Genomic DNA, 13,253 nt, shown 5'->3' with positions numbered 1-13,253 from the left:
CATGTTCTGCACTAATTGAAACTAGGTCCCTGAACCATGCACTCCTTCATTCACCCATTCACCAACTTAGGAAATAATTATATTATCAATCCATGCACTCTTTAGTCATTCCATCATCCATGCACCTTTCACTCATTATTGAATGCTCCCGCTCTCCACACACACAAACGCATACACACACTCACATACACACATACACAGCTGACCGTAAAGAAGTGTGTATTTAGTATTCTAACTCTACGCATGCTGTGATAGTAGGTTAGGGTATAAAGCAGACTGCAGCAAATATAACTGCACTTTAGGAGGCACATGCATCAACCTATTTAGGAAGTGCAAACAGTGCGAATCGGTAAATTCGGCCGTTTGCGATTCCTAAATAGGTTTTTGAGATGCATCAAACATTTTTTGGAAAATCGCTATTTTTAGCGAATTCCAAAAATGCGATTGCTTTTAAGGAATCGCAAATTTGCGATTCCTTAAAAGCAATGCGTAATTGCTTTTAAAATTGTGAATTCGCAATTAGGGGGTGCAAATTACCACGAGGGTGAACCTCGTGGTAATTTGCGAAAAACTATTAAAATGCTCACATTAGCATTTTAAACACTGTCATGTTACAGACACACATGTCCTTAGGACATGTGTGTGTGTGAAACATGCACTTTAAAATACATTTCAGGGGTGATGGGGGGGGTCCTTTGGACCCCCCTGCACCCATGGAATGCATTAACATTTTGCGAATCGCTAATTAAAATTCGCAAAATGTCAATGCCTTCCCATTGATTCCTCTGGGCTTTTTGGCCCAGAGGAATCAATGGGAATTGCGAAATCGCAAATTAGAATTCGCATAATTTTTGCGATTCGGTAAAAATTGTGATTTTTCCCAAATCGCAAAAATTATGCGATCAAATTGATGCATCCCGTTTTGCGATTCCTTATTTGCGATTCCCTATTTTTCGCAAATAAGGAATCGCAAAACCTTACATTGATGTATTAGTTTTTTGATACACTCACTCGAAAGTACCTAAACACACTACCTGGAACGGTCCTCCTAGCGCCCCGGTCTTGACAAAGATTGTGTTTCTCTGGGTTTGTCAGGATTTACCCAAGCTATGACGGCCAATACGGTCCTCACAGCATAGGTTATACATACACACACACACACACACACTCTTTCCAACACGCGGTTAATAAAGGAGAACTTCCAATTTAAAAAAACGCAAGTTTAATTGGCTTTGTCAATGTGTGCCAAGGCATGTATGTGGATCAGTTTTAGACCACTTTGGTTGGTCTTGTCACATTGTAGTGATTTTTGTAATTTCTTAAATACCTTGGGGACCGTCTCTCTGTGGTTCTTCAATGCATTTTAGAGAATACGAAAATTAAACCTTGACAAGAAAATCTGAAAAAGTAATCATACAACAGCCAATATTGCATGATTTATAATACTATTGTTTAAAGCATTTCCTATTCAAAGCCGGAAATTGGCATATTTTAATCAATGGATACTTACTCTCTGTCTGAAAAGTAGGAACTTGAATTTTAGTTGTAGAAAGTGCCAACAACGGTGGAGTTGGGGGTCCGACATATTGATCTGGACGTGGTAAAATGTTCGTGTCTTTTCCATACAACTGCAAATTAATATCAAAAACCCTTTGTAAACATTTATTCTTTCAGGAGCAAACTTACGACACCACATGTACGCGCTTTTTATACTTTAATAATGTACCTAAGTTACATTAATTAATTAAACAAAATCAATGCATAATTGTTAAAATGGAAGTTTCTGTTCTAAAGTCTTGTGAAATGAATAGGAAACTCGAAAGAGGCAAACAACCTCAAGAGATCGCATACATAAAGTCAAGTAATTAAAGAGCATCCCTGTTAGTCCTTTCTTTTTGACAATAACCTGTAGCCCACAGAATAGACCCTAGAGATAACAGCGTTCTGCTTTTCTCTTTTAAACTGTGTGGGACAAACGCTTTAAAACAGGAAAAATAATAACAAATTATAAAGATTGAAACAACAGTGAAATGAGTCCTCCTCTCTAGTACATAATCTGCAAGTTCAAGATTCATGAAGTTAGTGTAGCTTGTGGCTTTTTTCTCATAAAGAAAACTGGAATATGTATCTCTCGAGAATTACAATTCTATGAACCTTTTAAAGCATTCAAGACTCACGTTTCCACTCCAGGACCGCAGCATACTGAATCAATACCCGATTGCCTTTTTAAATCGGATGGTCACCTTTCATGCTCCAGGGCAAATGCATCGGATTCCCTACAGTTCTGGCACCCCAAATGCATAGACATCAGGAATTCTCTACCGAGTAGAGGCAGTGTCCAGACAACCACGGCTCTTGAAGATTAATAAACTTTCATCTCACCTCAGATTTTACTCTAAAATGGCATTAACCACAGAAAACAATTCAAAATTTGCGAACATACGTGACAAGAATTTTCAATTCTATTAAGGACACGGAGGAGAAGATTATGCTTCTCATTTTTTTACTAAAGAAAAACTCAGCAGCCAATCAGATTACAGAAAAGAAAATAAACACTACAATACCCATGTACACACTGGGTATCACCTGACAACCATAGAGAATCGGCTTTAAAATCCACAAGAGAATACCACATCCTCTTTCTTTGGTGAGTAGAACAGTTCAAGTGAAGAACACAGTCCAAGGTCTGTGAAGAATTTGACAAAACAAAGCAGCTCAATCATTGAAACAGCAGACCAACGGGCTGGAAACAGAAGACCTGATGCGTGCATCGTTGGAAAAACCGGAACCTGCAGGTATCCACAAGACAGTTCATGGAGACAGGGCAATGCGCCTCACTTAGAATCCGAACCTGAAAGGAGATAGAGTCGTAATATACCATTCCCTCATGGCAGAACAAATTACAGTAACAAGGGGGAGGGAAAATAAGGAACATATCCATAATATAAATATCCATATGCAGTAAAAGCAGATAATATAAACAGCCATATGAAAACAACCATTTGAGAATAGAAAAAACATGGGTGGGATAATCCTCGCCACCGTGTCCTTAATAGAATTGAACATTCTTGTCACATAGCTTCGCAAATTTTGAATTCCATGTCAGGACCGGAGGCTCCGATTATGCTTTTTCAAAGCTGCACCACCACCACAGATGCAATATCCACAATCGGTTTATAATAAAAAGTCTTAAACATAGAATCAGTTGACCAATCAGCTACTTTCATAATTTCTATTAAACTAACTCCCATAGAAAATGCTTTGGAAGCCATAGCTCCAAATTGTGTAACATCAATTCCTGCCTCACCCATGAGCCATCTCACCCATCTTGTCAATGTAGCCGGGGTCAGATTAGTATTGGAGGGCCAAGCCTCCAGGAATCGTAAAACAGTAGAAACATCCCATACCTCAACCTATTTAGGGCAAGGCAGTTTTACCAACCTAATACCCTGAGTAACTTGCACACCAAAGGATGTTCACCAGCAGGTTTGTCATTGATTGTAATATGACCAGCAGAAATGGCAGAGCGAAAATGATTAACTGTTCCATAAGCAAGACCGGAAGAAGCAATAGATTCACGAAAATTTACGATTATAAAGTGATATCTGCTGAAGCGGGATCCACCTCCCGTTGATCGCACCAACTACATCATTGTTTCCAGGCTGTGGAATAACGCTTGTGTGTGTTGGGAGACCAAGCCTCACTGATAAACTTGGTAGCGTCTCACGAAATGCCTGAGATTTTCCAGCGATCCCCGAAACCCGCCATGCCACTAGAAGGAGTTGACCCGATTGTATCAGTGGATGCGGGTTGTTGAGAGGGTCCAGCAAAAGATTACAATGCTGGGGAAGAAGGAGCGGCACTGCACAAATCATCTCCAGAAGAACCGGAAACCAAGCCTGAGCCCTCCAAGCAGGAGTGATCAGAATCAATTCCGACTGATAATGTTTTGTGCGAGCCAAGACCCTGGGGATCATCACAAATGAGGGAAAGGCATAGCACAGGTGAGACGGCCAGTCCTGCAAGAATGCATCCGTGGCCAGAGCTTCCGGATTCGGACACCAACTGAAAAACATGGGAAGTTGCCTGTTGAGTCGCAAGACAAACAGATTGATCTGGCACTGACCCCAAACTCGAGTTAGGAACCTGAATACACGAGGACGAGGATGAAGCCTCCAATCTCTGAAATCTCGAAGATGCTGGGAGTTCCAATCTGCAATCAGATTGCTGCACCCCAGAAGATATTCTGCAATCACTGTGATGTTCTTCTGAAGACAAAAGTGCCAGAAATCCTTGGCGATTTCTGCTAGAATCTTGGACTTCGTCCCCCGTAATTTGTTGACATACCGAACCACTGACACATTGTCCATGCGGAGCAGAATGCAACAATTTGTCATGCGCGGAGAAAGGCAATGAATCGCAAATGGCCCTGCCAGAAGCTCCAGACAATTGATATGGAGAGATAACTCCTCCTGGGATCACCGACCCCGTAGTTACCTGACCGCAACGGGCTACCCATCCCCATCAACTGGCGTAGGACTCTATCACCACCTCCGGAGACACTCCGAACAGGGCTTGACCATTCCAAGACTCCATGTGTTCCAACTACCACAACATCTCCCACCTCGCCTCCTCCGAAAGAGGAATGTGATCCGAATATCTGAGGCATTTCTGGAGATGGCAGATTTAAAATCGCTGAAGTGCTCGGTAGTGGAGAGGGCCTGGGAATATTGCTTGGATTGAGGAGGCCAGAAGACCTACTATCCGAGCTACACATCTCAATGATACAATCTGTTTGTGTAAAATCAATCTCAATTCCCTCCTGATAGATCTGATCTTCTGGTTCGGTAAGAGGAGCTGGCAAGTGAGAGAGTTGACCAGAAAACTCAGGAATTCCATTGATTGAGACGGGATGAAAACTAACTTCTGTGGATTCACTAGAAATCAGAGTGATTGTAAAAGATTTATTGACCACTCCAAATGAGTCATTAACAGGAGAGCAAAAAGAGCCATTATGAGAATGTCGTCCAAATAAATTATCAAACGAACACCCCGGACTCAGAGATTCTACGACAGGCTTTAGGAGTTTCGTGAAGCACCAAGGTGCTGACGAGAGGCCGAAAGGAAGAACTTTGTACTCGAACCAGACTCCCTGCCACTGGAATTGCAGAAACCGACGATGAGGACCGTAAATGGGAATTAAATGGGTCTAGACGGACCATCCAGTCGCCTTCCTAAAGAAGATCCCGAAGAAGACGGATGCCCTCCATCTTGAAGTGTTCATAAACGACCCAGCCATTGAAGTCTTTGTGGTTTAGAACTAGCCTGGAACCACCCCCTTTCTTTTTAACCAGAAAGATGTTGCTGGAGAAACCCTGAGGATGACGGCTGGTCCGAACTATGGCTTTTTTTTTCTGAAGAGAGTGGAAATGACAGCTTGATCTTGAAGGGAAAAACTACGGGCAAAGGAGGAAGAGTCTGCACGGGAAAACTGAAGAAATCTATCTTGCAACCCTTGACAGTGTCCAACACCCAAGCATCGTTTGTGATCTGTTGCCAATTGGGGAGAAAAAACTGAATCCTGCCCCCCAACAACACTTCGGAAGCTGAGATCAAGCTCACATGCAGCTGAGGAATCATGATGTCCTCCTTGATTTCCATCATAACGTCCCTTCCTGAACTTGTTGCGGGCTATGCGAGTGGGATAGAAGGAGGAATTAGTGTTATAGCCGGAGTCTTGATAACCTCCACGATGGGACTGAGAACCACGCTGGGTGCCCTGGTTATCTCCGCAGCCGAACGATCATCCCCTATAATGTCCGGCCCATCCAAACACTAGGCGAAATGCTCGTCGAAGAGAGGACTGAGCTTTATCTCGTCAACTGAAAGTGGCAACAAATTTGGTCAATTCTTTGAGAAAAGGTTGCTCCAATAATAACCCCTGAGCCAATGGCCCAGACTCAGAAGAGGACAATTCCGCCAATTTTGGATCCAATTTCAAAATAATCGAATGCCTGTGTTCGCAAGACTTGGCACGTTTGGCGTTTCCCAGACGACAAATGGCTCTCTGAGCCCAACCAATCAACTCATCAGTATCGATGGCGGATGCGGACTACTTAGCCCAGAAACCCAGTTCCAAGATCTTTGTGAGGGGACCAAGCAAGTCCAACAACTTGTCTTGACAAGAACACCACGCTCTATCAATTCCCGTTTTGGGATCTTTTGCGTATTTCTTGAGATAAATTAACATGGAAAGGTCTCTCTCAGGTGTGTCCGCCAATTTATCAGCAAGATCAGGCCGAGGACATTCGGAACGCAGACGCGTCCGTACCTCCTTGTCTAGAGGCTGGCGAATATGGGACTGGATATAATCCGCTACCTCTGCAGAAGGGAGCCAGGAAGACGAATTAGGATGCACAATATCATTAGGATCAAAAGTAAGGAGTTGTGGGTGAGTAGGTGCATCAAGAAAATGCTCTTTACGAGCCTTTTTATCGGGGGAGGAGAAACGTCATGATCTGAAGAAGTATTAGAAGTAGTGTCCCCATCGTCATGGTGGCGAGAACGTGAGTCTGGAATCTCCTTGTAAGAATGACCAAAGGAATGATCACTGGAAAGAGCTTTGGCCAATTTAACAAAATCAGATTTATGAGGATTCGCCGTTTTTGCAGAGGACGAGGAAGAACGCCCAGAAGAAGAAGGCAGCCAGCCCTGTTTTACAGCATATGAACACAGATGGCGTTTTAATGGCTCAATAGCGCAGACCAGAGTTTTATTAACAGAGTGTTGGACACCCACATCCAGTGCCTCAACCAACTCCTGTTCCATGGACCCAGAGCCCCCTTTATCATAGTAATATCCTTCCTCCTCATAAAAGTCATCCATGATAACACTGAAAGTGTAATTATTGCCCACTGGAGGGCGTGAACACTGCAAACCAGTAAATTGCCACAGGCAAAAATAATGGGGGAGTGGAATTACCCCAGGCAAGCCATCAATACAGATACAATGTAACTGTAAACTACAAATAATTACATGTGGAGGGTGGGCTTGCCAATGACCACTCTAGGCAAAGCCTATGCACAATTGTAAAGCTCAAAGCCGTAATTAGGACCGTTGGGGGTAGGGTAGGGCTGTGACAGGCTTGTGGGCAACAGAGCAATAACCAACGCTGCTCCCGCGCTAAACAAAACCTGCAAAACCGGCAAATGCGCAGAATAAACAAAGAAAATGGCCACCGCGCATGCGCAGAACGGCCGCCTGTCAACAATAGAAAGAGGACAGGGCGGTAAACATACGCACGTCCTCTAGCCCCGTTCTCCCGCTCCACAGTATCAGGAAACAATGCGGGCGCAAAGCGCCCGAGTCAGGGAAGGTGACCACACGCTCCCAACACGAAAGAAACAGCAGAAATGCTGGAGCACTGAGTCAAAGACGCGCAAAGCGCCGCAGATGCCACGTGGCGAGAAGAATGCTCAAAAGCACGCAAAGCACACCAAAAAGCCACAGCAATAAATCAAATACACATTAGAAAATGTAAGTAAATATGGGAAAGCACTTAACTGGCTGCGGAGCAGCCAAGAAAGAGGATGTGGTATTCTCTTGTGAACTTTTTATAGGGGATTCTCTATGGTTGTCAGGTGATACCCAGTGTGTTCATGGGTATTGTAGTGTTTCTTTTCTTTTCTGTAATCTGATTGGCTGCTGAGTTTTTCTTTAGTAAAGAAATGAGAAGCATAATCGGAGCCTCTGGTCCTGACATAGAACTTCAACCTTCTTTTTCTATAAATAATATCTCTCCAGGTTCCCCGGCCCCTTGTTGCCCAGAGATGGGTGCGAATCACCCTAAGAGAGTTAAGGGGATATGTACTAGGAAGAAGAGGAGAGAGACATTAATCTTCCTGGCTTAACGCCTCTCTCCTCCACTTCTGAAACGCAAGGCTGCACCATATTTACAATAATGTTGTGCAGCCTTGCGTTTCCCACTGCCATGGCGCTACGTTTAGCAACTTAGCACCAAAGTAGGCACCCTTGCACCAGAGTGCAAGGGTGGCTGTGTGAAGGGGAGGATTGTTTATGTGTAGGAAGGTGTCCCTAATTGCACATAAACAATCCTAGAAATGCCATTCTGTTACTTTCATGCGTGCTGCTTCATGCAGCACACATGAAAGTGACAAAATGGCATTTTTAAAAAAGTTTGTTTATGTACAGGAGGGGACACCTGCCGTGACCTTTCATGCTGTTTCCGAAATCAGAATTATCAACAACCAAATGACAACATTGAAAAACAAACCCACCCTCTCCCAACTCCCCCCCCACCCTGCACCCCTGCTCGTGGCTTTCGCTCATCCCAAACTGGCAGAGTGCCCGTCGCCCTACACACTCAACTAAGATTAACTAAAGGTTGTAGAGAGGAGGATGACAACCCCCCCCCCCCCCCCCCCCCCCCCAGAGCCCGTATCATCTCAAACAGTTCGTCCTTCGGAGTCCCTATTTACTCATAACAAAGTCATTATAACCCAGAAGAGTGTCTGATGCTATATCTTGGGGCCAATGCCCCTGCACCTGACAATGTTCGGGTAGACCGTGTATGTGAGTGTCCAGTCTTAATCTTGTTCCTGCGCCGCTTGTTCTTCACTTCTGTCCCGCGATCCGGTCCTCCCAGGCCGGCTATCGATCCAGTCAGATGCCACTTCAGGATTGTCGAAGAACCATGCTTTTCCTCCACTTCCACTCGCAACCGCGCCGTGAAGATCATAGCGTACCACCAACCTTTGTCCCTGAGTTTCTTCTTAAGCACCAAGAAGTTCCTCCGCTGCTTCTGTACCAACTGTGTGAAGCCAGGAAAGAGAGAGTGGCATTTTCATAACGTAAGGGGGAGTCCTGATGGGCAGCCTGCAGGATAGCTTCTCTGTCCCTAAAATTCAGGACAGGGTGCACTGGGCCCGGCCGCCCGCCCGGAACTCTGTGTGCCTGTTCAATGGTGAAGAAGTTGCTAAGACCTTTGGGTTTAAGGTGCTTTAGGACCAGTTCTCCATAAACAGATCGGGGCCGGGCTTTCTGATTTCTCAGGCACTTCCAATATAGGGCTATTATTGCGTCTAGCACTCTCTTCATAAATGTCCAGCTTACGCTCAGTTATTTTGTGGGAAGACTTAAGCATGCGCACTTCCAGCTGAAGCTGCTCCACGTCGTCCGTCAGACTGGTCGCCTTAATGTCCAAAGGTTTGAACTTTTTGTTGACTTTGGTGAGGTCCGTACGTATAAGATTCACCTCAATGGAGACCGTATCAATCTTATGTTCCAGTGCCCCCATTTTCTGTCCCAAGGATGACTTGACCCCGTCTATAGCTGCCATGATGCCATGCAGGGTCAGATCCAATGTGGGGCTCGCAGATTCCCCCCCCCCCCCCCATCATAGTAGCGTGCCTCGAGTCCCCAGGCGATCCCTTGGGGAGAGTGTATCGATCCAGTTTGTTTGTTTGGACTTGTCGCGAGCTTTTGGATGTTCTGGGCTGGTGTCTCTCAGAGTCCGGTTTAGTTGCCATTTAGGGAACAGCGCAGTACTCAAGAGGGCGGCGCCGCCGTGGAAATGCTATCGGAGTGGGCAGAGAGCAGCGGTAAGAATGTTAGCCCCCCGCGCGTCCACCCAGCAGCCGCGGAGATAGAGTCAGCAGCCTCTGGGGGGGGCACCACTTAAGCCTCAGTTCTGGCACAGGGGGATTGTATGCCCCATGTCCTGTCCAGCGTGTCAGTTACTGACCTGGCTATACTGCCGCTGTTGCCTCCCGATTGACCCCCAATAGTCTTCCTCCACAGTTGCGGAAAGGCTCAGATCCAGGGGGGGCAACTCCTCTCCAGGACAGTCCCACAATCCTTCATCAGCAACCCTCCCTTCCGTCCTCCCCACTCCACTCATTGTCGATTCCTCCTAGTCTGCCCGGCGCCGTCCCAGCACGCCACAGGTGATTTCTGGGCCCGGATATCCTTGGTCCCTTTGCTAAAATCCTGTGCTGAGGGTGAAAGAAGTCCGGCACATATTGTTGGGCTGCAAAGTTCCCTTTCCTGGCCCCTCAATCCACACGCAATGCCTGGCCAGGCAGTCAATAACCCCTTTGCTGGTGTCTCACTATTGTGGCAAGTTCTGTTTCTAAATATGAGTCTTAGACTATGATAGCGTCACTTTGCCACATCTGAAGCAGGCCACACCAGTAAACCCTCATGATTTACCCCTGGAATGTAGTAGAAACAATGTCACTTGCTGCCTCATTTCTAAATTCTTGCCGTCTGATTCCCAGCCTGTATATTATTGCTAAAGTAGCCATGTACCCTCCGCCAGTCTTATTGTAGGCTCCAGCATGCGGCCAGGAAGTTGGTCCGTGCGGCTGAGTTTTGATTCCAGGCGCCCCCGACCCTGCACTCCCCAGCGCGTGACAGTGTAAGTAAGTAAGTAAGTAAGTAATTTATTGTTTTAGGTTAATTAAAACCATTACAAAAGTACATTGATAGCTCATACCTTCGGATAAAAAGATTTTTAGAAAAATATATTATTTTTAAAGCAAGAGAATTTTGATAAAAACAGTTTGGTGCAGGTGTGAGGTCCCAGTGTAGGGCTGCGTGTCCACCAAGGATGGAACCTCCAGGTGTGACGCTGCCAGTCGCGGACTTTAAACAAACTGGCCTCCCCTGAGTATTGTGAGCAGGGGAGTCCCTGGGGGGCAAAGAAGACGACAAACACTCACCCCTCACTACGAGGGAACATCCAATTGCCGACTCAGCTCGAGCCCCGCCAGACTCTTCGCCGCAGTCGCAGGTCCAAGCTCCCGCCTCAGCTCGATACTGCTAGGGAGGGGAAGAGGGGCCCACTGTTGATGGCCACCACCTGTCCAGGTCTCCGCCAAACTTAGCCACCGGATCTAGCACGTCGTCCCGCACTATCTGCAGCGGGACCGGCGACTTCATGTTCCACCCTGCCGCTGTTGTCCAATTCGGGGTTGGCCACCCAATCACTCCAGCTCCTGGTCTTGACACCCCGCCAGGCCTCAAAGCACGGAGCTCAGCGCTCCAGTACACGCCGTCACCAGAGGGCCGGGATGGAATCCGGCGGCTCCGCTTCTATTTCTCTTCCTTTTCCCGGGTTCCTCGGGCAGGATAAATGACAGGATTACAGGCTCAGGGGATAGTGGCGGCGGAGCCGAGGTCTCACGCGGCCATCTTGCAACGGCGCTTGGCTCCTTCCTTTCACGCTAACTATAGTGTGAAAGGGGGCCTTATGTACAAGGCTGTGTTAAGCCACACTTAACGCTGCCTTGTACATAAGGCTCAGCGCCTACCGCCACCACAATGTCACTTTAGGTGATGTTGTGGTGACGATAGGGGCTTGTGCATATGCCCCCTAGTTTCATAGAGTACACAGTTCTCACTCTGTTCACTGTTTCTATTCGTCACTTATTGTAGGTAACAGAAGTGATATGTTCTGATTCAGATTGTGGGGATACATTAAACTGAAGGTCCTTATCAAGAGACATGGATCCGATAACAGAAACAGAGAAGACCGAAACACCATTGAACCAGTTTATGGGTGATGTATCCATATGTGTATGGATGTCTTTTGTCAGCTTTCCAGTGTGAGATTTGCTTGTTCCACCAGGTTAAATCAGCCTTCAAAGGGAGTTTATTACCCCAGATTGTGGTTTGATAACCCTTTCTGATGCACTGTACATACAGGGCAAGCTGACAAAGATGATCAAGTGTCAAATACAACCGTAGCCAAGGAGGACACAGCAAATATTTAGCAACCATTAGCAAAGCCAACAGGTCTTGCCTATACTAGAGCTATTGGCTTTGGCAATGTGTTTTTGCCATGTTGTACACCAGTGTGGCTGTTGTTAAGCATGGCTAAAAGTTAGTGGCGTGGAGTGTCCTAGAGTGGAGTGGTGAGAGTAGAGTGTCGTAAACTTGATTTATTGGAGTAGAGAGTCGTAGAGTAGAGTTAGGAGAGTAGAGTGTTGTAGAGCTGAGTAGAGTACAGTGACAGAGAGAGCTGTAGAGTGCACTGTCATGCAGTGCAGTGTCGTAGAGTGGAGTGGTGAAGAGTGGATTGGAGTGGGGTAGAGTGGGGTGGAATAGAGTGGATTGGAATGGACTGAGGTGGTGGAGTGGATTGAAGTAGATTGTGGTGGATTGGATTGGGGTAGCATGTGTTGGATTGGATTGGGGTAGAGTGTGGTGGATTGCATTGGTGTAGAGTGGGAGGAATTGAGTGGGGTGGAATGGATTGGGATGGTATGGAGTGGGGTGGAATGAAGTGTGGAGAATTGGAGTGTGGTGAATTGTATTGACGTGGGTTGGGGTGAACTGGAGTGGAGTAGATTAGATTGCAATGGGGTGGATTGGAGAGAGGTCGATTCCATTGAATGGGGTGGGGCAGATTGTTTTGGATTAGAGTGGGGCAGATTGTTTTAGATTAGGGTGAATTGGATTGGATTGAAGTGGTTTGGCTTGGGGTGGGGTGAACTGGAATGGGGTGGGGTAGGGCGAATTGGATTGAGGTGGATTGGATTGGGGTGGGGTAGAGTGAAGTGGGGCAGAGTGGATTTGAGTGGGCGTGCTAGGATTTGGCTGAATTGGGTGGATTGGATTGGTGTTGGGTGGTTGGATTGGAGTGGGGTGGATTGGATTGGGGTGAGGTGGATTAGATTGGGGTGAGGTGGACAGGATTGGAGTAGGGTGGATTGTTTTGGATTGTGGTGGGACAGATTGTTTTGCATTGGAGTGAGACTGATTGGAATGGGGCAAATGGCTTTAAATTCGAGTGGGGTTGAGGATTGGAGTTCATTGTTTCAGATTGGAGTGGGTCGGATTGTGTTGGATTGGAGTGGAGCAGATTGTTTTGGATTGAAGTGGGGTGGATTGTTTTGGATTGGAGTGGGGCAGATTGTTTTGGTATGGAGTGGGCCAGATTGTTTTGTATTGAGTGGGGCAGATTGTTTTTGATTGACTGGGGCAGATTGTTTTGGATTGGAGTGGGGCAGATTGTTTTGGATTGGAGTGGGGCAGATTGTTTTGATTCAGTGGGGCAGATTGTTTTGGTTTGAGTGGGACCGATTGTGTTGGATTCAGTGGGGCATATTGTTTTTGATTGACTGGGGCAGATTGTTTTGGATTACAGTGGGGTGTATTGGATTGGAGAGGGGAAGACTGTTTTGGATTAGAGTGGGCTCATTGGAGTAGAGACGATTATTTTGGATTGG

The 13,253-nt window shown here is 46.3% G+C and overlaps 1 protein-coding gene across 1 annotated transcript in view; it reads right to left on the bottom strand.

The window, feature by feature from the left end:
- LOC147747514 (spermatogenesis-associated protein 1-like) overlaps nt 1-13,253 on the bottom strand; it is a 496,200-nt gene that overhangs the window by 202,098 nt on the left and 280,849 nt on the right. The window contains exon 8 of the mRNA XM_086953980.1: nt 1,511-1,628. Coding sequence (XP_086810106.1) covers nt 1,511-1,628 — 118 coding nt within the window. The remainder of the gene's footprint in view (nt 1-1,510; nt 1,629-13,253) is intronic.

This window comes from Lissotriton vulgaris, chromosome 1_1 (genome assembly GCF_964263255.1).
Source record: "Lissotriton vulgaris chromosome 1_1, aLisVul1.2, whole genome shotgun sequence".
In the NCBI taxonomy this organism is placed as follows: Eukaryota; Metazoa; Chordata; class Amphibia; order Caudata; family Salamandridae; genus Lissotriton; species Lissotriton vulgaris.
The sequence above is the reverse complement of the archived record's forward strand: the minus strand, read 5'-3'. Positions and strand labels throughout refer to the sequence as shown.